The sequence below is a fragment of the Myxocyprinus asiaticus genome, chromosome 29, assembly GCF_019703515.2.
Source record: "Myxocyprinus asiaticus isolate MX2 ecotype Aquarium Trade chromosome 29, UBuf_Myxa_2, whole genome shotgun sequence".
NCBI lineage: Eukaryota > Metazoa > Chordata > Actinopteri > Cypriniformes > Catostomidae > Myxocyprinus > Myxocyprinus asiaticus.
Window position 1 is genome coordinate 17,899,339 of NC_059372.1, and position 25,949 is coordinate 17,925,287.

A 25,949-nucleotide genomic window follows, 5' to 3' on the forward strand; every position below is an offset into this window, starting at 1 on the left:
AGGTACAAAGCAGCTTTTTATATGCACTCTGATATAGAAGAAGAAATATCAGAAACTGTTGAAGCAGAAATGACTCAGCGCTCCAGAGAGGGAGATGTGTGTGTGCGTACATGTGTGAATGTGTGTGATTGTGTGTATTTTGGGCTTGTGTGTATGTAGGATGATAACTTGTTCCCAGTTTTCAGTGTCTGTATGAAAACACTAATGAAAACACTAATGTTTTAGGCCACTGAGTAAATTAGTTCATATACAAAAAAAGCAGTTTCAGTACAGTGGTGTGCAGTGATGCTTTAAGATGGTAATATTATGGCACTTTAATATATGCCATGGTACGAAATGATTTTCATATTCATGTACCATTGTATTTACATGGTACCTCAAGGTATTTTAAAGAATATCATGGTACTACCATGGTACAGTGTATAAACAAACAACATGGTAATACCATTGTACAAACACAAATAAACGGTATTAACTTGGTACATGTCTAAACAAAACATGGTATTACCATGGTACCATGCCCACAAATCCATGGTATGGCTATAGTACATGTCCAAAAAACATGGTATTACCAATGTTACATGTCAAAAAGCCTGGTATTACCAGGGAACCATGTCCACTAAACCATGATATTGCCATAGTACGTGCACATCCAAAAAAACATGAAATTACCATGGTAGATGTAAAAACAACATGGTATTACCATGGCACATCTAAAAAAACATGGTATTACCATGGTACCATATCCAAAACCATGGTACTGCTAAGTTCATGTTAAAAAAACATGGTGTTACCATGATACATGTAAAAAAAAAAAAAAAAAAAAAAAAAACATGGTATTTCCATGATACATGTCTACAAAACCATATTATTGCTATAGTACATGTTCAAAAAACCATGCCAGTACCATGGTATTTTTAGTACTATTTTTGTTTGTATCTGTACAGGGATAAATGGAGTCTGGTGCGGGCTCAGAGTGCTGGGTTGTAGATTGGGGTCTGCTGTTATATTTGTAGCAAATCCTTAGAGAAGACTGCACAGCATTACCTGTGCCTTATTATTGCCTAGCAAGCATAGACTTGAAGGCATCTCAGATCTTCCCAGAGAAGCCAAAGAGAAGCATATTTTGGGGCAAGGTTGGCTCGCTGGTTACAGGGTGTCCGACTGCCCTACAAAAGGGCGAAGGAGAGTGAAATGAACACAATGTTAGAGTTCTCTTGTGTATGTGCATCTTGTGTTTAATTTTTGTACTTTTGAGAAAAGTAGAGAGGAAATAGAAGAAAAGTAGAAAAAAAATCCCCACTAGACAGAGTTGAGAGCGCAGATCATAACGTGGCATTGCTAATTTTACACGTTTGCTCAGAAAAGACGTATGAACAGGACATTTTGGTAAAATATGAAGAGGATGTGGTGAGAGCTTAGCGTTAGAAAGCAGAGAACGATGTTTACTGCGGCTATTTTCATACAGCTTTGTTGTTTTTTTCAAACTCTTTCTTTTAGTCAAGGGGCAGTTTTGCAAGAAACACGTCTCTGTCTTACCGTATGAGAAGAGTCGTGTGCTAATTTGTTCAGGTGGCTTTATTTCCTGGCTGTATGTTCACTGTTTGAAGACTCCCACCAGAGTGTTTCTGAAGATCCTGAAATCTGAGGGGTTTGCTAATTAGACACCCAGTACAAATTATCTTTCACGAGTTCAGTAAATTTGTTGAGGTAATTACACAGTACAACATTATTCTTGGATAATTTCCAGAAAAACACAGCTTTGTGAGCACACGTAGGTTTTTTTTTTTTTTTTTTTTCATGCTTTCTTAGAGCATCTGTGATTTTTTTGTCATAGAAACTGCAAAGCTAAAGATTGAATGACTCTCTTCTCACATGGTCATTATTAAAATGTCCCTTGTTAACGCCAAGCAGTTTTTTGTCAAAAATAAAAATAAAAAGAAAGAATAAGAAAGTGATAAAGCTTAGACAATGCTCTTCCTGTATAAATCAGCAGTTTTAGAGTGGTTTTGGGCACTTGTCATCATTTTGGGCTGCTAGACCATCTTAAACCAGCTAAGACCAGCTTAACAGGGTAGGACGTAGTCATTTGCTGACAGTCTGTGAGGTTAACATCATAACGGCGTACTACACACTACACGCGTACTGACTGAAGATTTTGGCTGAATGGAGGTGGACTGAGTAGTTTTAGGCGCAAAGACAGGGTAATTAGTCAAATGAGCATTACACACAGCAGAAGACTCAAAATAGGGTGAAGCAAGGCTGGTATGAACTAACCCTTCTGGCTTTGTTAGGATGTGAATGCCTAAAGCCAACACATCACTATGAGTCATTATTTTACCTCCTCCACTGTGTAACTGTAACAAACACACAGTCAAGTCATCAGGAATGGCACTTGAGTCCATGTTTGTATGTGGGTGTATGTGTTTGAGACCCAGGGCATTGTGTTGTAGGGGGTATTCCTCTGTTTTCACATGGGTAAACATCCTCCAAACTGAAGGCCAAGGGCAGGTCGGGCGATAGCTGTCACTAATCCTCATCCCCCCCAACTCCAATGTAACCCTTTTTTTAATAAAATATCACTTACTGCCTACCAAAAGCCTGGCTTTCTCTGCATAGCCTGAGGACAAATTAATATTTCAATCATTTGGGGATTGGAGGAAAAGCCAGGTTGCATTGCCGTCAGTCCACCCCACCTTCTTTATCTGTTCCCACCTCCTTGGTCCTCTACTGTCTTCACTCTCCCCATCTTCTGAATACCTATTTTGAAAATCTGATCGAGAGGTCACGCTATTTGAACTGATCTGATTGGCTGTCACCTCTAATCTGGCGGACAAACAGATGTTCCATTTGGGCATGCTCAGCAGCATCGACTGCCGTCCGTCGTCAGGCCAACAAGGACACGCGGCAATGAAGGGGGGCAGGGTGGGGGGGTGCAGTCTGAATCTGCCACTTTCCCTCAGCATTAGCCTCTTAATGACCAGTTAAGAGGCAGGCCCGCAAATGAGTTGTGACAAGTGCTGCTGAAAAAAGAGTCTTTTTCCCTCATTCCCTCTGCCGCTCAATCAACATTTAAACGCCTTGACGGCGTGACATAATTCTGCAATAATTATCACTCCTGGTCTTCTCCTTGGCCTGGACAGAAGTCAGATTGGATCTCATCACAGTGCAATAATGCTGACCAACAATACATTTGTTTTCTCCATCTCTCTCCTCAGGGATTGGGCAGCCATCTCAAGCAGGCCTGTTTAATCCAGTTGAAGTGAAGCAGGAGCCGGTGGACGGCACCTCAGGGGTTTCCCAAGATTCTGTCCAAGAGCACAGTCTGGACCTGAGCAAGAAAGATCACAGGTATCCCATCAGGCTCTGGGCCCAGCCCCCTCTTGGCTTAGCCAGTGTGATTTATCTCTGAAATAATGCTGTATTGTGTTAATTAGTGTGAGTGCTCTTGTTAAAACCCCCTTCACAAGGTGGGACTATGGAGTGATCAAGGAGGAAGATTTACACTCTCCCTCCTCCCATTGCAAGGCCCTCCTTTAAAAGAAATCTATCATACAAATGCAAAAATTCTCCCTTAATGTTTCTTTCCCCCTCTTTTCATAATGCCTGTCAAGTATGAAGCATGACATGTTTGCGCATTCATTTACATGAAAGTGTGTTTGCATAAACCCTAATTTCCAGCCCCCTGGTTTTCGATGCAACAGCACACTACATTTCATTTTTGCCTTTTTCTTCATTGTATATTCACAATCTGAGATAAATTATAATATTAACTGTTCTCATGCAAATCTGGCCTAAACACTGTTCGTTTTGCGTCTTCCAGCACTGAATCAAATGGACACCCGGTGCCCGGAAATACGTCTCTTTTATCCTCACTTATGAATAAGGTAAGATTCATCCATCAAGCACTTTTCATCCCAAGACAAATTAGCAGGATGCAGAGGGGGCTGTTTGCTTTTTAATGTTTCACGGCTAATAGGATGAGTTTGTATCATTTAAATTTTCCAGCCATTTTTCATACAGTGTAATTTCAGCCCGACACTCGCAAATTAATATAATGAAGCAGGAGCCGGTTGCCACGGCAGATATATAGAGATGTTTGTTTTTTGATGAGCTGTTTTGAACTCTCTGCACATTTTTTTCTCCCGCTTACTTCTTTTTTGTCTCCATCTGCTCTATCTTTATTTATGGACTTTTGTAAATTATTTGATTAAAAAGTCAGCGCTGAGAAAAAAGAGCAACTGTCACCCTCATTTTTTAAAAAGATGAAATGATGCTGAACAGATATTTAAATGTTGTGTGTTTTTGTGGATATTAAAATGGACATTGTTTTAATCATACATCTTCTATGACTAAAATAAATGGTATGCATGAACCATTACCTTGATGATTTAAATAGAAATCTCAATCTAGTTTACGTGATGGCTGAGCTCAGCTCTCTCTGGTTCATATACAGTACAACACTTGTATCTAAAACTTGTATGAAGCCTCAGATTTTATACCCTACAATAACTTTCATGTTTTTTTTCTACATTTTGTTTTTTGCTATTTATTGTAATTTACATAGTGTACATTGTGTATTTTGTTTATTATGTTCACTTTTTCTAATTTGTGTTAATTTTCTGGCTGGTTATGCACCTCCATTTTCTCACACAGAATCAAGAAAGTAAACTGAGCTCATAACATAAAGCACACAAAACCTGTTGTTTGTTTTTTCTGTGCTCAAGTACATCTAGGCTGTTTGTATAAGGTGTGATGAAACTTGCCTAAGCATGTGTGTTGTTGTCTTTGTGTGTATGTAGATGACACATGTGAATCCTGGCTTCTTCAGTGCTTTGGATCTAAAGTCAGAGCTGGAGGGAGCTCAGGCAGCTGATGGCTCGGAGGCAGCTCAGTATCTCTGCAGGGTGATGAAGAGATCGGGCCCAGAGAAACCCGTTGAGCTATGGAGGACCTATCTGCACAGGTGCCTGAAAGAATCTTCTGTTGCTATAGTCTAAGTCCTGTCCACACCACATTTTTAATCAAAGCGTGAAATTGGGACTTCTCTTGTTTAATTTTCTTTCACACTAGTTGTACATAAATGTGGGTCTTTCTCATAAAAGCGTAAAAAGAAAAAAAAAAGAAAAAAAAGCATTTAGAGCCCCATTTCATCCACAGCTTGTAACAAGGTAGTTGACATGACATTCAATTTCAAACAGAAAAACTATCCTGCAGTGGGGCATGTTATATTTATCTAAAACTACTTTTAAAAGGCATATTTTCAAATTCTTGTGAAATTATTATACGATTTATTACAGACAACATAGAATATTTGTAGTTTTGTAACTTTTAAAATTAATTTGTAACACTGCATGACTATTTAAATGAACTGCAACCTTGCTAAAAGTTGTGTTATTTTTCAACTACCCAACTACAGTATGTATCACCACAGTGTGCCAAAATAGAACATCTACTACAGAAAACACAGCCGTTCTCTGGCTCCTTGTCCTCTGTTTTTTTTTTAGACGGTGTCTGGTTTTTGTCACCATCAGTCTTTATGATGTACCCGGGTGCTTGTCAGTGCCATCCGCAACTGTTTGTTCCCAGGTTGTTATGTGGAAAGAGAGGGTTTATCCAGAGCATGTGATGTTTTGTATTTAGTTACAAAGCCTTGACAAAATGTCCCAGCCAGGGACTGCTGCTTTTGGTTTAGGCGTAGTTCATCTAAAGAATCACCTTACTCAAAGTCAGATACTCATGAGCTAAACTGAGAATACTAGCATGTTAGAGTAACTGAATTTACAAACAATTGTATTCTTTATCTCCTTTTTAAGAGTTTCTGTTTTTCTCATGTTGTGCAGGTATGACACTGATGATTTCTGTGAAGCCCAGTGTGATTTCTTGCATAAGATACATTTTCATTGCCTGGTAGAGGATTGTGGGGCCCTTTTCAGTACAGTGGATGGAGCCATCAAACACGCCAAGTAAGGAGCACTCTAGTTCACAGCAAAAAACCTTTTCTTAATCAATATTAACACACACACATTTATATACACAGTTGAAGTCAGAAGTTTACATACACCTTAGCCAAATACATTTAACCTCAGTTTTTCACAATTCCTGACATTTAATCATAGAAAACATTCCCTGTCTAAGGTCACTTAGAATCACTACTTTATTTTAAGAATGTGAAATGTTAGAATAATAGTAGAGAATGATTTATTTCAGCTTTTGTTTCTTTCATCATATTCCCAGTGGGTCAGAAGTTTACATACACTTTGTTAGTATTTGGTAGCATTGCCTTTACATTTTTTTACTTGGGTCAAACATTTGGGTAGCCTTCCACAAGCTTCTCACAATAAGTTGCTGGAATTTTTGCCCATTCCTCAAGACAGAAGTGGTGTAACTGAGTCAGGTTTTTAGTCCTCCTTGCTCGCACATGCTTTTTCAGTTCTGCCCACAAATTTTCTACCAGATTAAGGTCAGGGCTTTGTGTTGGCCACTCCAAAACCTTGACTTTGTTGTCCTTAAGTCATTTTGCCACAAATTTGGAGGTATGCTTGGGATCATTGTCCATTTGGAAGACCCATTTGCAGCCGAGCTTTAACATCATGGCTGATGTCTTGAGATGTTGCTTCAATATATCCACATAATTTTCCTTCCTCGTGATGCCATCTATTTTGTGAAGTGCACCAGTCCCTTCTGCAGCAAAACACCCCCACAACATGATGCTGCCACCTCCATGCTTCACGGTTGGGATGGTGTTCTTCGGCTTGCAAGCCTCACCCTTTTTCCTCAGAATATAGTGATGGTCATTATGGCCAAAAGTTCAATTTTTGTTTCAACAGACCAGAGGAAATGTCTCCAAAAAGTAAGATCTTTGTCCCCATGTGCACTTGCAAAGTGTAGTCTGGCTTTTTTATGGCGGTTTTGGAGCATTGGCTTCTTCCTTGCTGAGCAGCCTTTCAGGTTATGTTGAAATAGGACACGTTTTACTGTGGATATAGATACTTGTCTACCTGTTTCCTCCAGCATCTTCACAAGGTCCTTTGCTGCTGTTCTGGGATTGATTTGCACTTTTCGCACCAAACTACATTCATCTCTAGGAGACAGAATGCGTCTCCTTCCTGAGCGGTATGATGGCTGCGTGGTCCCATGGTGTTTATACTTGCGTACTGTTGCTGTACAGATGAACGTTGTACCTTCCGGCGTTTGGAAATTGCTCCCAAGGATGAACCAGACTTGTGGAGGTCCACTATGTTTTTTTTTTCTGAGGTCTTGGCTGATGTCTTTTGATTTTTCCATGATGTCAAGCAAAGAGGCACTTTTGAATTTGAAGGTAGGCCTTAAAATACATCCACAGGTACACCTCCAATTCAGTACACCTCCTGTCAGAAGCTAATAATCTAAAGTCTTGACATCATTTTCTGGAATTTTCCAAGCTGCTTAAAGGCACAGTTAACTTAGTGTATGTAAACTTCTGACCCACTGGAATTGTGATATAGTCAATTAAAAGTTAAACAATCTGTCTGTAAGCAATTGTTGGAAAAATTACTCATGTCATGCACAAAGTAGATGTCCTAAATGACTTGCCAAAACTATAGTTTGCTAATATGAAATCTGTGCAGTGGTTAAAAAATGAGTTTTATTGACTTCAGCCTAAGTGTATGTAAACTTCTGACTTCAAATATATATACATCCTGAAAATCCTTTAAACAAGAAAAATTTACTCATGAAACAAATTTGTGTAAGATATTTGGATGGGTTTTCCCAGAATATATATCTAAAGATAGACTTTCTTTTTTCTGTGGAACGCAAAACGAGTTGTTAGGGAGAAATGGTAGCCATTGACAACCTCAGTCACCATTCACCTTCAATGTATGGAAGAAAGATACAATGTAATGACAGAAATGGTGACAGAGGCTGTCAATCCATAACATTCTGTCTAACAACTTCTGTAGTATTCATACAGTCAAACAGGTTTGGAATGACATGATGCTGAGTAAATTACTACAGCTTTTTATTTTTTGGGTGAACTAATCCTTTAACCCCATTTGCTAATTGTTTTTTTTATTATTATTTTAAGCATAAACCTGACTTAAAAAAAAAAAAATTTTTAATTCAAGATAAACATTTTTTTAAATATATTTGCTATATTCTTCATATTTTATACAATTTCACTTAAACTGGGAAACAAGGCAAAAACACTTATTAAGAAAATAATTTGTGCAGGGTTCCTACACATTAAAATGGAAACCAAGAAGTACAGTCACAGATAATTAAGTTTTATCAAAGTTTTTCAATGTTGGAGTTCACACTTACACAATTTACATGATTATGATCAAGTAATGTTAATTTGCTACTATGTTTGGCAGCTCTATTATAGCTCATCTAATGGGTGATACACCTCTGTGTCATTAGCTTCCACTTCAGAGCCAACCTGAAAGTTAAATCAGAGTCCCCTTTCAATGAGAGCAAGGAATCCAATGATAGTGCCCATAATCAGATGGCTGCCCCCATTTCCATGGCCAAGACCCCTCCCATTGAGGTGCCCAGCCTGGCTGTTTCAGGGGGGTACAGCTCGTCTCCTTCACTGCAAGCCTGGAAACAGCTGGCTGGATCGATCCCCCAACTTCCTGCTTCCATGCCCAATATGCCAGCCACTTCCCCTCTGGCCACAACCTCACTGGAGAACGCTAAGCCTCAGGTCAAGCCTGGCTTCCTGCAGTTCCAGGACAAGTGAGTGGACATTGCCTTTCTTTTAAATCCATAATACTATGGTGGTATAATTTACATACGTTAATCTACCAGTATTTCCATTTTTCCATGGGATTTCATTGTATTTTTTTCCCCACAGTGATCCTTGTCTGGCCACTGACTGCAAATACTCCAATAAGTTCCACTTTCACTGTCTATTTGGAAACTGCAAATATGTGTGTAAAACCTCCGGAAAGGCTGAATCGCACTGCCTGGACCACATTAACCCCAACAACAATCTGGTGAATGTGCGAGACCAGTTCTCCTACTATTCCCTACAGTGTCTTTGTCCTAACCAGGTGAGCAAGCCCTTAAACATACAGAAATACCATAACAAATAGTAATTATGTGTCTTTATTAGTGGTGCTTGCTAAGGCAAGTTAGCAAATTGTGTGACTTGTTGAGGAGAGGTGTGCTATTACTTTTCTAAGCAATCGGGGGGGAATCCCATAGACTTACATTGAAGAAGGGACCTAGACAAATATAGGTACCAAAATATCATAGAGATTTGAGGGTGGGCTCTTCGGACATGGGCCAGTGACCAACCACCCAATATACCCTAAGAACACCCTAGCAAAGCCCTAGCAACCACCTGAAACACCAGGGCAAATGCATTGCAACACACAAAAACACTCAGAACATCTTAACAACCATACCGTATATTAACACCCTGGAAAATGCCCAAAACACTATAGGAACCAACTAGCAACAGCCTAGCAACCGCCCAAAACACCCTAACAAAGTTCTGGCAACCACAACATCATAGCAGACACATAGCAACACACTTTAAAAAAAACTTAGAACACCTTAGCAACCACATATCAACACCCTGGAAACCACCAAATACACCCTAGGAACCACCTAGAAATGCCTTAGCAACAACCTAGAATACCCTAGCAAAGCACTAGCAACCACGAAGCAACACATTTAAAACACTCAGAACACACTGGAAACCATATATCAATGCCATAGCAATCACCCAGAACACCCTAACAAAGCCCTAGCAACTACAACATCATAGCAGACACATAGCAACACACTTAAAACAATCAGAACACCTTAGCAACTATATATCAACACCCTGGCAACCGCCCACAACATCCTAGCATTATGGCAGTGACTTTTGCACAGACAAGCACCACTCAGATTTTCTTAGGAAAATGTACAAATCTAGTTCAACACTACATTTAAAACACACAGAGGATAGATACATATTTATTGTGAAAACCTCTAACTTCTCAAGTCTCTGTGCAACACAAACAAACAAACAAACAAACACAAAAAACACCTTGGAGCCCCCAAAGCTGTATAAAATAAACAAGTTTTGCTTTTCATATAAAATTCCATCATTAATAGAAAAAAGCCCTCCCCTTCTTGCAACTTGCATTTGGAGCAAAACCTGTTTAAATGAATTCATTTATGCGTCCCATCCCCACTTCTCCAAGCCCCCCTCCTCTCTCCAGAGTAGAGTGGGTTCTGTTTATGTGCTCCTGAGGGATCTGCCTCTCTGGAAACAGATGGTGGTGCAGAAACAGGTTATATTGCCGAGGACACACACACACACACACACACACACACACACACAGACTAAAGAATTGGTAAAAGAGCTGTTTTAGAAATAGATGAATCACCAAATGAACTAATTGCTGTTGTTATTGTGGACAGTGGCTACAGCTTAGACCTAAACTCCAGATTTAATTTGGTCATTGATGCTGATCATGTCACAAGCTCTAAAAAAGAGAAAGAAAAAAGATTTTTGAGCAGACGTAACCTACTTCCCTTTGGTACTGGGAGTAATGCTCTGACAAACTATCAGACCCCATTTTGGTTCAAAAGCTGGTCAGTTTAGTAATGCTAATGTAAAACGTAATGTCTGATAAGTGGGTTGTTAATTAACCTGAAAACTGAACCATGGAGACGTAGAATGTTGTACATGATGTAAAAACAGTTTTCAGTCTGACAGTTTGTGTTTAATTGCTGATCTCCGCAGCACTGTGAGTTTCGGATGAGGGGCCACTATCATTGTCTGAAACCTGGCTGTTACTTCGTTACAAACATCACCACCAAACTGCCCTGGCACGTCAAGAAGCATGAGAAAGCCGAAAGACGCGCAGCCAACGGGTTCAAATACTTCACCAAGAGAGAAGAATGTGGTAGACTTGGTAAGAACCAGATGCGTTTTTTCATGTACAGTGGCCCCAAAACTTATTTGGACACTTGAAAATGAATGAATCTTTTGCAATTGGCATTTATTTTAAAGAAATAAAGCATAAACACGCTTTTCAAACAATGCATTACACAAAAAGAATAAAAAGAATAGATATAATGGGGGCCTGGGTAGCTCAGTAGTAAAGACACTGGCTACCACCCCTGGAGTTCACTAGTTCGAATCCCAGGGCGTGCTGAGTGACTCCAGCCAGGTCTCCTAAGCAACCAAATTGGCCCGATTGCTAGAGAGGGTAGAGTCACATGGGGTAACCTCCTCGTGATCGCTATAATGTGGTTCGTTCTCGGTGGGGCGCGTGGTGAGTTGAGCGTGGATGCCGCGGCGGATGGCGTGAAGCCACCACACGCGCTATGTCTCCGTGGCAATGCGCTCAACAAGCCACGTGATAAGATGCACAGGTTGACGATCTCAGACGCGGAGGCAACTGGGATTCGTCCTCCGCCACCCAGACTGAGGCAAATCACTACGGGACCACGAGGACTTAAAAGCACATTGGGAATTGGCCATTCCAAATTGGAAAAAAAAAAAAAAAAGAATAGATATATTGTTCACAATGAAGACAAAGTAGTAGGGCTGCAGGTAGGAGTTCCTGGGCCTGGTACAAAATGTGTTCAGCGTGCCCCCCTTCAGTCCATTGTCCAATATGGGGGGGTGTACAGTTATCCCGGCTTTTGCATGGCCGGGCCATGTGGGTGCATGCCTGGCGCTGAGTTTGCCCAATCAGCAGCAGAGAGAGATAGCGGCAGCGGTCTCCTTCCTGGGTTTCGGCACCAATGTAACAGGGTTCATATCGCTTCAACAAAATGAGGAAGAGGGAGATGGTGAAATCCAACCAAAAGACTATTAATTCAACAAAACGCAACATAAAAGTACTCAACTCAGGGCCCCCATCGACCTGGGACAAAAGGTCCAGTTGTACCCCCTTATCAGTGGCCCTGCAAAGTAGTATTTGGACACTTTCTGGTTGTCAAATATTAATAGAACATGTCCATATTGAATGTGATGAACTACAGTACACCTGCGTTTTTTCTGCTCGAGGGGAACTGACTTCATACATCCACAAAAACAAAAAAAAATCACCTTGAGACCAGTTGGTTATAAGTCATTTTAAAAAAAAGTTCTAGGATTATCTGTTTGCAGATGCCACTTGGTTTGATACTTTGTTTTCTAATGCAGTGACATTCAGACATTTTTAAGAGTCCAAATACTTTTTTGGGGGGGCCATTGTATCAAAAGGAGTGTCTAAATCAACGAGAAAACTTGGTAATCATTGCCAACCCTTTGGAAATATGACTGGCTTGACTGGGTATGGTTTGTAAATGTGGATTGTAGTTTATTGCATTCTACATTATGAAATCTTACTAATATTACATGTCCTGCCTCCCACACTCCTAATTGTTTCAGTCACCATTCACATCACTCACTCATGTTTCCAAACACTCTCTCTTCATCTGAACTCAGACTTTATTCTCAAACAGTGACTGCCAGCTCACTATTAGTAATGTAGCCAGATGGATCAGAAATGGTGTGAAATCACAAATGATTTAACCTTAATTTCAAATCGATGAACTCATATGAACACACTTTTTCCACTGGCAGCTATAGGAAAAGTGCCGTTCCCTTCGCTGAGTTGCTAATTGACACGCTTTTTGCTGCAGAATGCGCACGGGGCGTGAAACGGCTGTGCTTTGCACTCATTCACTGAATTTTAAGTGTTTCCTAGAAGCTGTTATCCCATTAGTATCTGTACAATGATATTTTGTCAATTCGATGGTTTACACTGACAACAGCTCAGAATCAGCCAGTTTCCGCCATTTACATTTTTCAGAACAAACACGTTTGGCAGAATTAAAGATGGTCTTGTCTCATTGTAAAGCTGGGGTCGTTTCGTTTAGATTACAAAAAAACGGGCTGAGAAAAATGGTGTCTGCCTTTTTGTCATACATTAATACTTCAGTATTTATAGTAGGCAATCAAACAGAGGTTGTTTTCTTGGGTATATTTAACCTGTCAGGAATGAGCAATTACATATGTTTGTTAATTACTGTGCCTGTCAAGCTCAGTCTGTTTGTGCTGCTCTTTTTTGCAAGCCTCGATCATCATCACAAGCAGTCAGATTAAAAGTTTTTTTTTTTCCCACTACTCCCCTCCCCTTAAAGAGATAGTTCACGCAAAAATGAAAATTCTGTAATCATTTACTCACCCTTATGTCATTTTAAACATGTACAAATTTCTTTCTTCCGTGGAACACAAAAGGAGATGTTAGGAAGAATTTTAGTTTCAGTCAACATTCACTTCTATGAATGGGAAAAAAAGATGCAGTGAATGTGAATGGTGTCTGAGGCTAACATTTTGCCTAACATCTCCTTTTGTGTTCCACAGAAGAAAGAAAGTCACTATCCCTTTAAGCCAAGGAAAAATAACATTTATTGAAGAGTGGAAAGAATCACAAGTGTCTGCAGGTTTGCATGGTCTGTGATCTCTCCTGTTGCATTGTTAGTGGTATAAACCAGGCACATATGACAAAAGCAAGCTGTAGAGTCATAAAGAATTGATGGTTCAGCTGGACTAGGAAAGTGGTATCCATGGCAGCAACCTAAAACAGAACACCAGCGATGAGGATACCAGGATCTGGTGGCATAAAGAGCCCTGATATTTCAGCATGTGTTCATATTTACTCAACTCTGCCTTTTTAAAGTATATCACCCTTGTGTACAAAAGCAATCTGACAACAGGCGGCTAGTTGCTTCGTGCCACGGGTACCATGGTAACGGACAAGCCCGCACCTGCCCTGAATGTGACTCTTTCAATTATTTAAGCGTGTATTATTCACAATAAAATTATTACGAGCAACCTACAATATTTGATTAGTGCACAGAGGCAGTCTTTAAATTTGAAAACTTATAATCATTAAAATCTGTAGAGCCCTTTGTGGAAAACATAAAAACCAAGGGGAAAGACAGGGGTGGGGGGGAGGAAATAGACCAGCAACAGATAGGTCGTGAAAAATGAATTTAATATGGAAATAATTGTGTGTTTACTTTGGTTTGCAGGGTTGTGCATTATTGCTTCTCCAAATGCAGAATGTATTTATGTAAATTCCAAATTGAATAAAAGATGTCACAGTAATAAAAGAGCACCACAGGTCTAATCTTCAAAAGGGTCGACTTTCCCAGTATGACACTGGACTCATCTGCTCTGTCGCTCCGCATTATGCAGGCGCAGGACAGAAGCACAATGTCCTCATTACCTCGTAGAGTATCTGTGATGTATGTTGTCCCTGAAACCCAGGCGTGATGAAGATAGTCTTTGCTTAAGTTAATTTTGTTCGCTCGTTTCTTGCAGGGTGCAAATACAACCAAGTTAACAGCCACTTCCATTGTATCCGTGAGGGGTGTCAGTTCTCCTTCCTGCTCAAGCACCAGATGACCTCGCATGCCCGCAAACACATGAGGAGGATGCTGGGAAAAAACTTCGACCGAGTCCCTTCACAGGTACAAACACTTGTTGAAAAGAAAAAGTTATTGAATTGCCATGAGCACAGTTATAACCGCAAATGTTTTAGAAAAGAATACGATAATGTTGTAAATTGTAGCCATTATATATATATTTATGGATCATTGACATGAAATATCAAGCAGTGCCCTGTATTTTAACATGTACTTCAGCTAAAACTATTTTAAAGCATTTTGCTACTTCATTTATAATTGTTATGCATGCAGCTTTTATGACCTTATAATAATTGGGAAACTACATGAAATATTTGTACTTTTACTTTTTGTATTTGTATTTGTCACAAAGCAGGACCATTTAAAATGACTAAGTGAAGGCAAAAAAAACCAAATTGCTCAAAATGTACCACTGCTTGTGCGTAATGATGTCGTTTGCCATTCTGTAGGTGGTCTCTCATGCCCACCGGCCTGAGGAGATGCACCACATGGCCAGTCTATCTTCATCTGGTGTGGTGGGCAGCCATCCTAACTTCTCCAGCATGATGGAGGAAAATGATGACTACATGGACTACACTGGTGGGGGAAGCCCACTTGGCCTCTCCTCAGAGTCTTCAAACCAAGACCGTAGCTGCACCAGCACCCCTGTGGGCAATGACAGCTCGCCAGCAGGTTAGTTAACCAGAAAACTTCCATGACTATTAAACACTTTCAGCCTCACAACAGACCCTGTTAAAGGGATAGTTGACTCAAAAATGAAAATTCTGCCACCATTTATTCACCTTGTTGTTCCAAACCCATAAGACTTTCTTTTTTCTGTGGAACACAAAATTAGATATTAGGCAGCAGAATATTCAGTCTCAGTCACCATTCATTGCATATTTTTTCCATACAGTGAAAGTGAATGGTGACTGAGGCGAACATTCTGCCTCACATTTCCTTTTTTGTTACACGGAAGAAAGAAAGTCATATGGGTTTGGAACAACATAAGGGTGTTTAAATTATGATAAAATTGTCATTTTTGGGGTGAACTATTTCTTTAACTTGGACATACACTGCAAAAAAAAATCAATTTCTTAGTATTTTTGTCCTGTAAAATATCTAAACATTGTTAAAAGAAGAAAAAAAATACTTGAGAAGAAGAATGACATAAGACATTTGGCCTTGTTTTCAGAGAAATCTAACAAAATTTTGAGAGGATTATGCTTAAAGCAAGAAAAAAAAAACTATTTGTCAATGGGGTTAGAAAAATAAACTTGTTTTACCTCTGAATCACGTGTTTTTTCACATAGTATTTTAATTTTATTTTTTTAGCATAAACATTACTAAATTTTGTTAGATTTCTCTGAAAACAAGACAAAATGTCCTATGTCATTTTGCTTCCCAAGTAAATGTATTGTTTTCCAGTAAAAATGTTGAAACGTCCTTAAAACAAGACAAAAATACTTGGTAAGAAAAATATTTTTTGTATTGTATGACAGTATACGAGAGGAATAGAATGAAATCACAAATGAGGCCCAGTGTGGCCAGTGGAGTAAAGATTTAGACATTTCTTTGGTCAATGACATTTCACTGGTGGTGTTGGTTCCTTGTGTTGGTATCCTGTAGGCCTTTTGTCCTACCCTGACAAATAGTAACGTAAAATCCCTCTCATTGAATTTCTTCCAGCTGTGACTCATAAAGTAGCAACTTGTCCATGCAGCATCAGAGCCAACAAATGTTTCCCACTGTAATGATATTTATAAAATTATAGAGCACTAAATTTGTTATATAGTCCTACACACACACAAACACACACACACACACACACACACACACACACACCGGGCTCACATTAACGCCATCCCTGTGGCGACTCAATAACTGAGGCATCCCGGACTTTTCATCTCTACTGCCATTGAACTCAGGTGTTTACATTGAGGCGGCACAAGTTATCGACCATTTTCTCTGGGCTTAAAGGTGCTTAAAGGTTGTTGTTTTTTAAATACCACCTATAAAATATCCCTACTATCTGACATTTATCTCTGAAGTGGGTGCCCTGAGAAACAACACCTGTCTCTTTGGCAGCCCTAGGCTCTGTAAACAGCACAAAAAAAAAAAAAAAAAAAAAAAAAAAAAGTCACCCTTTTTGAGCCAATCATAAAACTTGCTCTTTACCTGCAAATCATTGTGCACATGTGGTTTGCTGACATCACGTTGGCTGACATGTTTTTTGACATTAGGGTTTTGGTGTTGTTGAAGGGATGGGGATGGTCTAATTGGCAAAAGTCATCAAAATAGCTAACATTGCTCATAGCATCTTTAAATATAGGCTTTTGCTCTTTGAATCAGAGCTTTCCTTCACTGAACTGATTTTATAGTTTCATTGTTTGGTTTCAAATGTTATCTTCCATTCTCATCACTGTTGCTTTTGGCTGTTGTCTGACTTTGGTTACCATTTGGCTTTCATTATTTCATTACTTGATCTCTTTTCCCTTTTTTACCTCCCCACCCTTGTGTCCTATTCCTTCCTGTCTCTGTCTTTTACCACCATCCTTCCTTGGCACCCTGTCTTTGTAGGACCAGGCTGTCAGGTCCCTCCTCCTGCCACTACTACCTCTGCTGACTCTCCTTTTCAGTCTGCACCTCCTCCTCCTCCACCACCTCCACCTCCTCAACCTCCTCATCAGCACACGCTCCAGAGTCAGCCTCCATGTCTCTCCTCGGCTCTTCTCCGGCCACAACTCCCCTCGCTCCCATACCTTCTCTCCCCATCCTGTCTGTCATATTCTCTGCTCAGCGCCTCTCTTGGAGCCACTAGGAGTGTTGTCATGCCAACCAACACACCAGCTTTCAGCCCCATCATTCCTACTTCGTCTTTGGTTAAAAATGATGTCCCTATAGTTCAGGACGCTGCAGGTACCTATACCGTCTCCACTCGAACACTGCAGCTCTAGACTTACTGTAGTTTTCATTTATAGATTAAGATCCAGCTGAAAAGCATCTTAAACCAAACTAAAATTGTATGCTGGTCTTAGCTGGTCTCCTAGCCTGGTGAGGTTGGTCTGTTTCTGGTATTAGAGGGGTTTTGGGCACGTACCAATTACTTAGACTAGGAGACCAACTTGACCAGTTGAAGACCAGCTTGGCCAACCTGGGACACCAGCTCGACCCATATTAAATAATCTTTAGCTGGTTTAAGGTGTTGTTTTTGGCAGGTACCTCTCAAAAAAGTTTGACCAGATATAATTTTAGTTACAAAACCATCAGCTAGATTATAAAAATGTAGGATTTCAAACATGCAATGCATATGTCATGAAGATATGGTTAAATCAGTGTTATTATTCCACAGAATTATTGCAAGTCTATGTGATGCTATGTAGTGCATTGCACACCTGCCATTAAATCCACTGTCTAAATACAGTCAATTAGTAGCCTGCTGTAAAGGGCTGGTTTAATCATGCCAGAGTTTAATAGAGTCATGTGATTCCTGCTTGCCTGGACAGGGAGCAAATCATTAGCACTGACCTCAAGTTTATGGAAGGGAATCCTGCTCTACCATAAAGCCGGATGTATGGAAGTACTTCTGAACTCTCCCAGTACCTATATGTGACACTAACATTAAAATGTCACCAGTACACTTTACAAATGGGACTTGTCTCTGTCTGATTATGGCATGGAATCACATTACTGTAGTAAATTGCTGTAAGAGAGGAACCTTTGTGTGTAGTCTTAATAGAGCGCATGTCTTCTGTGGCCACTCATGATTGGTAGTGGCTTTTTATAGAATTGCTTTGCTGCTTGATGTACCAAATGCCTTTTTTGCCTCCAGGTAATACCATCTCGATCCCCACTGCAACTGGCTCCAAGAAACGTTTCTGGATCATTGAAGACATGTCACCCTTTGGCAAGCGCCGCAAGACAGCCTCGTCTCGCAAGATGCTGGATGAAGGCATGATGCTGGATGGGTTTCGCCGCTACGACCTCTATGAGGACTGCAAGGATACGGCCTGCCAGTTCTCCTTGAAGGTCACTCATTACCACTGCACACGGGAAAACTGCGGCTACAAGTTTTGCGGCCGCACCCACATGTATAAGCATGCACAGCACCACGACCGTGTGGACAACCTGGTTCTGGATGACTTCAAGCGCTTTAAGTCTTCATTGTGCTGCAACTTCCCAGATTGCCAGTTCTCCGGCAACAGCACCCATTTCCACTGTCTGCGCTGTGGCTTCCGCTGCACGGACAGCACCAAGGTGACGGCACACCGAAAGCACCATGGGAAGCAAGACGTGATCAGTGCCGCTGGTTTCTGCCAGTTCAGCTCCAGCGCAGACTGTGAGGTCACCGACTGCAAGTACAAGCTCAAATGCTCACATTTCCATTGCACTTACCCAGAGTGCAAGCACACGGTGGTAGGGATGTCACAGATGGATTCCCATAAGCGAAAGCATGAGAAGCAGGAGAGGGGTGAGCTGCCGTCTGTCTCCCCTAACCAGGATGGCAACCACCACCATGCAAGCTTAGGGTTGCCCCCTGCGCCCATGAATCTGCCCCCAACCTCACCCAACACACCGGGGCTGACCCACAACAACGTGGCCATGTATCTCCCTTCAGCTGGAGGTGCTGGAGAGTATGAGCATCTAGGATCTGCAATCAGTCTTGATAGCTCTCTGAACCTCGGAACAGACACCAACAGTTCCCTGTTCTTCCTGAAGAACGCTGCTGGATTGGGCCTTAGCGACTCCATGGACCTGAGCAAGAAGATGCACAGGGAGCAACTGTCCCTTGCCGCTAGGTCTGGGCCTGCTGCTTCACTGGGCCTGACCAACCCTCAGGATGACACTACCGGCACATCCGGTGATCCAGAAGACGACCTATCAGCCGAGGAAGAGCCGATAGCTGAGGATGATGATGACGATGATGAGGAAGAAGAGGAGGAACCAGAGGAGGACATGAATACAGACTCATATGAAGATTCAATGCCAGAGCCAGATGTTGACAAAGACAATGGTGAGAGTTTTGATGCTTCCATGACCCACGCCAAGACTTCCCAACTGGATAAAGAGGAGCCCAGAGGCTGAGCCCTTAATATGCTGTAGAAGGAGAACTCTGAATTCCCTGAACAAACGCAAGTTTGAGTGGCCTCATTTTTCATGCTTTGAGACACTGCAGATGACAAGAAAACAACCAACTACACAAGAAAAGTGAAGGCCCAAAATGATTTATTATGATGTTTACAAGATGACCAACATTATTAATTTAATTATGCATTAAAAAATGAACAGAGACAGACAGATGAGGCCCTCTTTTACACATGGGTGGCTATGTAAAACTTTTCCTACACATCGGTCTTTTGTGTGTGTGCATGTTTGAATTTAATTTATTCGATTTCATTTGTTACTTTTTGTGTGGAAAAAAATAAGGAAAAAAACAATATATATGAATATCTATATAAAGTAGATGTGTGTGGATGTTAATGTACATTTTAATTGCAGTCACTGGATTGCAGGACCCTCGTACCAACTGAAAGAGACAAGAGTACATTGCAGGAATCTTTTATAAAGAATGTTGCTAAAATAATTGATTCAGAAACATCTTGTGTCATTATTATTATTGATATTATTATAATTGAAGTGCAGGGGCCTGCATCAGTGCTTTGAATTGTATGCTACTCCGTTTATCAGTTGATTCTTTTTATATTATTTACAATGATCACAGTTCTCAATTAAACATGCCGTCATGGTCAGTGATGTCATAGGCTCCATTCCACATGGACATTCACCTGCAATTACATGACAAACAAACAGTGACTGCAAAGCTTCAGGCCATAAAGCATTGATCTCAGTGAACACAACTCACCAAACGCTAGCTCTCACTTGATTTGAACGAGGACCCATTTGGCATTGCATATTCATAGTGCACTTTTGTATAGACTAGAGCAGATACTTAAGCCTCTATTTAAGACATTTTGTTATCTTTTACATGATTGCATTACTATAGCTTTTCATTGTTTTTTTTTTGTTTTGTTTTTTTTGCATAATTTTTTAATTGCACAGGCATGACCAGATGATGTGGGGGTGTCTTACTGTAAATTAGTCTGTTGTGATGACGGGCGTCAGCGCACCCTGTGTTTTGGAGAGTTTGTAATGTGATGATGGTGCTACTGCCCAGAATGAATGGGAGATTACAGTTGTCTTTTTTTCATCCCCAAAAAGATGAACTCAAGTGTCCGTCAAACAAAGCAGAAGACACATGTCTCTGAATGTAGGGAAAAAAAGACATTTGTAGGTGTTATTTTTTGTTGGTTTTCCCTTCATTTCTGTAGCATGAAAAAAATAGTTGTAACAAAGTTGGAGGATGGAGACTGGCTTTTTTAAGCTTCTTTTTTTCAGAAGCCTCGTGTATCTATTTCTAAAGGAAGAGGACATGTGGAAAGAGACTCTGGTTTTTCTAGTCGGCTGAATGGAGGACAGGCATTACAGAGACACCATGATGAATGCTAGCGCTGGTGACGGAAAGTGTGTGATTTTATGAATTGTACAGATTGAAAACAATGTTTCAAGCTTTTCTTTTCTCTTTACAACAGCTGTGGTTTTGCTCCAATAATAACAAGTTATTTAATATTTATGTGACCTTGCAATGAGAAAATTCTAGGGTGTTTTTTTGCACTTTTTAGGTTCATTTTTACCATATGAATTTATGGCATATATATTTTAACAGGGAATTTGCTTTACAATGTTTTTTAATTAACCTTGATTTGATGCACAAATAGTCTTCAGTGTGATGAAGAACTGTTGTTCTGTGTTTTATTTAAGGAAAAAACCTTTTTTGTTTGTTTTTTTTTTTTGCTTCCAAGATTGGATGATTTCAATATGAAATGGGCATGCTAGAACCTGGCCTGCCTAATGAGTAACACTAATGATTACTGTAATTTAAATGAATTCTATACAGAGGAAATTATTGCAGTGCTCCGCTCCAAATTACAAAAACAAAAAAAAGAGAAGAATGAATTTTGTTTTGCTTGGCCTCCATTGAATATAAACAAGGAAAAGCGAGGCGAGGAAATGATAATTATTTCCTAAATGCGACTTTGAAAGAACTATCATAATATAGACAACTAAATGTGTAGATGAATATCTTCAAAAATATTGTTTCAGGAGGGAAAAATGGTTGTATAGTATTTTCTTCTGTAAAAACTATATATGAACAAAAATGCTCTTTGATTAAAAGCTTCCTTTAAAAAGAAAGTAAAAAGGAGAAATAAAGAATAAAACGTTAAAAACTGAAATAACGCCAGTACAGTTTGTGTGTGTGTGTGTGTGTGTGTGTGTGTGTGTGTGTGTGTGTGTGTGTGAGACATGCAGTATGTGAGTGTGTGTGAGGTTTTTATAATCATGGTTTTCCCATAGTGGTAGAAGAATTAGTGGTAATTAAATCTATACGAGTCACATTATTGTATCACTGAACAGTGGAGTGTGCATTTCTACCTTTTACATAAGAAATCATATATATATATATATATATATATATATATATATATATATATATATATATATATATATATATATATTTTTTTTTTTTTTTTTTGTATATCAAGCACGATCACAATAACAATTTTCAGATCATTCGATCGGATATCTGGGTAATTTAATACCATCCATAACTCGGTTTTGTTTGTTATTGTTTTTGTGTGTTTATATTATTTAATTGAATTTTTTGACATGTATTTTGCATATGGCATGCCCCTCTTATAGGCCGTTTTGTTCTCTGGTCTCAAGTGCAAGGCAGGACTCACACTGACTCTCCAGATAGAACACTGAATCGGCTCTTTGCCTGGGAGAAATACTGTGCACTTGAATACATTTTATGTGTGTAAAATAGCTGGATTTGTAAAGAGCCAAAATAAAGAAATTCTAATTATTATAACAATGCAAATGTTGCACATAGTGTTTTAGCTCATGTTTTTTGTGCTGAAACGAACTGCTATATCACGGGTTACTATTCCAGAATGCACTTTGGTTTTTCTTAGGCAGCACTGCTGTGCTTTATAGAAAGGGTTTATTGCAGTTATAAGCCCCCTCACACTGAGACAAACACTGTTAAAGGGCACAAGGGCCTGGGTCTGTGGTACAACACAGAGGACGCCCAGCTGAGGACCAGCAGCACTGCTCTGAGGGAATATGGCTATATTCAGAATTGAATTGTAGCTTATTACTGTGCAATACTCTATATACTGCCTATTAAAAAAAAACAAAAACAAAAAAACAGTATTATGATACTTTGGCATCATGTGAAATTTTGTATTGTTTGTTTAATTACGAGTACACTTCAATGTGCACACAAAGACAACAACAGATCAATTTTAGTGAGAGATCAGCAAATATTAGGAATTTCAGTTGGTTCAGTTGAACCATATTTAGGAAATGCTGTTTGTTGCCATTAGGAAAAGTTGTTGTTTTTTTCTGAAAGGGTCTTTGGTGGTTGTCGATTCTTTTCTTATATTCAGCTGGCCGTTCCTGGCTGTGACCAACATACCATCCTGTCCCGCACACTACAGCTGTTCTCTTCTCTCTCCCTCCTCTTTCTTTCTGATGTGTCTTTAAATAAAATGGTGTAAAGCCACAACCATCTGTCTGCCAGCTGGCATCCTGCATATAATCTTGAAAAAAAGAAGAAAACAACTATGGAAATAATATTACACAAAAACCAGACGGAAGCATCCTCTAAACTACCGCGGGCTGCTGTTGAAACGACATATCACCTTATTGTCTACATTATAAGAAAAAAACAAAAAGAATTGTGGATGACTATTTTTTGTTTAATAAAAAAATGCATTATGTCAATTATACAGTGGGATCTAAAAGTCTGAAACCACACTCAAAATCTGATATTCAAAATCGAATTTAAGCTTGAAAATAAAGACAGAGATAGAAAATAAAGACAAAGAACATTATTAAACAACAAAACTTATTCAATATTCAGAAGACATTTGTAATATTCAACACTATTGTAGCTCACTAATCAAATAATCTAATTTGTGACAATGCCCATGTTAACTCCTTTGTACAAAAGGTCAGATTTCTTGCTTCTACTGAAGCACACAAGATGCTCTTTGATACCGTCTCAAACCATGCTGGGATAACATGGATCATCAGGTTTTACACAAATTTGTGGAGTCCATTCCAGCTCGAGTGCAGGCTGTCATTAAAACAAAAGAGGGGCATTCGATTCTCTAATTATTAATTCTTAATATCTCAATTCAAGTTTTCATTTAGATTGCTATGCTGATAACAATTTGTAATTAATACATTTTAACTTGTGGTCTCAGGCTTTTAGACCCCATATTGCTTTCATTTGACTGACAGAATCAAGCTGGCATATTCAGCCATTTCCATGGCATGGAAAAACCCACACACCACTGCATGAACAATCTAATCTATAGACCAAACAGAATTAACATCCTTTTTTTTTTTTCAGTACCATCATAATGCAAGAGCATATTTAGCATATTTTTTGCTGTCATAAGAGGACTGGATCTGACTGGGTTGATGTTCCAGGAACAGGCTGTGTAAGAGACACAGCAGCAGTGCATGGAGAAACAATAGAGCCCAGAAACATGCGACAGGTGTTCTGTACATGTGTCACAGCAGTGGTGGTCACACATCATCTACACAACTATTAGGATGTATAAAAATGAAACACAATGCTTCCAAGTATGGAGTTGTTAAAGAAAGATGTGTATGTATTTATTTTATTTTGCATAGGCCTTTTTATACAGTTTAAGTGTATATGTTTGCATCTCCCTTGCAGAATCTGCAAGATGTTAATCATTTAAAGAAAAAAGTAAAAATTGCATTTTGTTTTTTTATTTAGTACTGCCCAGATGAAGCTATTTGACATAACAAAAATATACCTATATTCCATAAGACAGAATAATTATTTACATCCCCTTAGTTCTTAATATTGTGTGTTGCTTCTCCATGATCTATGACTCTCTGTGTGTTTTGTGATAGTGCATGAGTGAGCAATGAATCTGCCCACTGTTCTTAAAGGAATAGTTCAAATGAAAATTCTTTCATTTACTCACCCTCATGCCATCCCAGATGTGTATGACTTTCTTTCTTCTGAAGAACACAAACAAACATTTTAAGAAGAATATCCCATACAATGGCCCATACAATGCAAGTGAATGGTGACCAAAATATTGAAGCTCCAAAAAGCACATAAAGGCAGCATAAAAGTAATCAATAGGACTCCATTGGTTTAATCCATTCCTTCTGAAGCAATCCCATCGAATTAGGGTGGGAACAGACCAAAATATAAATCCTTTTTCACTGAACATCTTGCAGTCTCTAGGCACGATCATGATTTCAAGCTCAATTACACTTCCTAGAGCTTGACGCATGTGCAGAGCGCTAGATGTTGTTAGGATATTCTTCTAAAAATCTTTGTTTGTGTTCAGTCATACACATCTTGGATGGCACGAGGGTGAGTAAATGATGAGATAATTTATTTGTATTTTTGGGTGAAATGTTCCTTAAAGAAAAATCCTCCAGTTACTACACGCTCTTTGGTTTTCCAGCATCTTCTACACATTTGAGTTCTTCCCATCAATGGCTATATGATGTTGACATACAGCTTTTGACACTTAGCTCAATTAAGAGACTCATACACAACTATTACAAAAGGTAAAAACATCCATTGATGCTCAAGAAGGCAACACACTATATGAAGAACCAAAGGTATGTAAACTTTTGAACGGGATGATTTGTGTAGACTGTTATTATTTTGTCTTGTGGGATAAAAGTACATATCTGTTATGTTGCGTCTAAAGGGCAGTGATAAATAAAAATATGATATTTTATCTCTTATATTTGAATAAATTCTGAAAGGGGTGTTTAAACTTGTGAGACAAACTTCAGCACTCAATTGTATATACAATTGATTATGCCAAAAATTAAATATAGGTAAATGTATGTGCATGAAATTTAAAGTATTGCATTACTATCACAAACAAGGAGTACATTATTACAACTTATTGATCAGACCTTGATTAAATCAGACCCTGTACATTTGTCTGATTATGAATAAAAAATACAGAGAAACATGTTCATATTTGCAGAATTGTTCTCTTTTTAGTTCCATTTCCTCTTTTAACCTTTGGCATTCACCTTCATTTTTCTGTTTCCATTCATGCGTGGCTATATTTTAAGAGACCCTTGGCCAGAGTAAAAAAAAAAAAAAAAAAAAAAGATTTATCAGGAAGCTGCCATGCCACTGATAGCAGCTGTTGCTTGTGTGAAAAATTAAGTTCAGGGACCCCAAAGGTAAAAGAGAATTAGACACACATTCAGTCAATTTAACTTTAACAAGACCTTATTGGAGGTAATGTCACAGGCCTGCTGTGTACAAATGCTATTCTCTGTATTCATGTATACTGAAATGAGGAGAAATGCTCAATTATGTTCTGGATCAGGGGAGATTCAGCATAAATATGACTTTATATGTGAAGTCGCGACAACCAGCCCATTCGACAGACTGTGTTACTGAT

General features: G+C 39.3%; 1 protein-coding gene across 4 annotated transcripts in view; it reads left to right on the forward strand.

The window, feature by feature from the left end:
* Window positions 1-20,471, forward strand: part of LOC127420129 (zinc finger protein castor homolog 1-like) — a 320,096-nt gene extending 299,625 nt beyond the window's left edge. For 3 of the 4 annotated variants that reach the window (XM_051662147.1, XM_051662148.1, XM_051662146.1), the window contains 11 exons: window positions 3,219-3,351; window positions 3,824-3,887; window positions 4,803-4,966; window positions 5,844-5,966; window positions 8,404-8,721; window positions 8,840-9,038; window positions 10,730-10,901; window positions 14,312-14,460; window positions 14,865-15,087; window positions 16,975-17,313; window positions 18,227-20,471. In XM_051662147.1, the coding sequence (XP_051518107.1) occupies window positions 3,219-3,351; window positions 3,824-3,887; window positions 4,803-4,966; window positions 5,844-5,966; window positions 8,404-8,721; window positions 8,840-9,038; window positions 10,730-10,901; window positions 14,312-14,460; window positions 14,865-15,087; window positions 16,975-17,313; window positions 18,227-19,479 (3,137 nt within the window). In that variant the 3' untranslated portion in view covers window positions 19,480-20,471. The remainder of the gene's footprint in view (window positions 1-3,218; window positions 3,352-3,823; window positions 3,888-4,802; window positions 4,967-5,843; window positions 5,967-8,403; window positions 8,722-8,839; window positions 9,039-10,729; window positions 10,902-14,311; window positions 14,461-14,864; window positions 15,088-16,974; window positions 17,314-18,226) is intronic. The other variant, XM_051662149.1, reaches the window with a different exon arrangement.
* The last annotated feature ends 5,478 nt before the right edge of the window (window positions 20,472-25,949 follow it).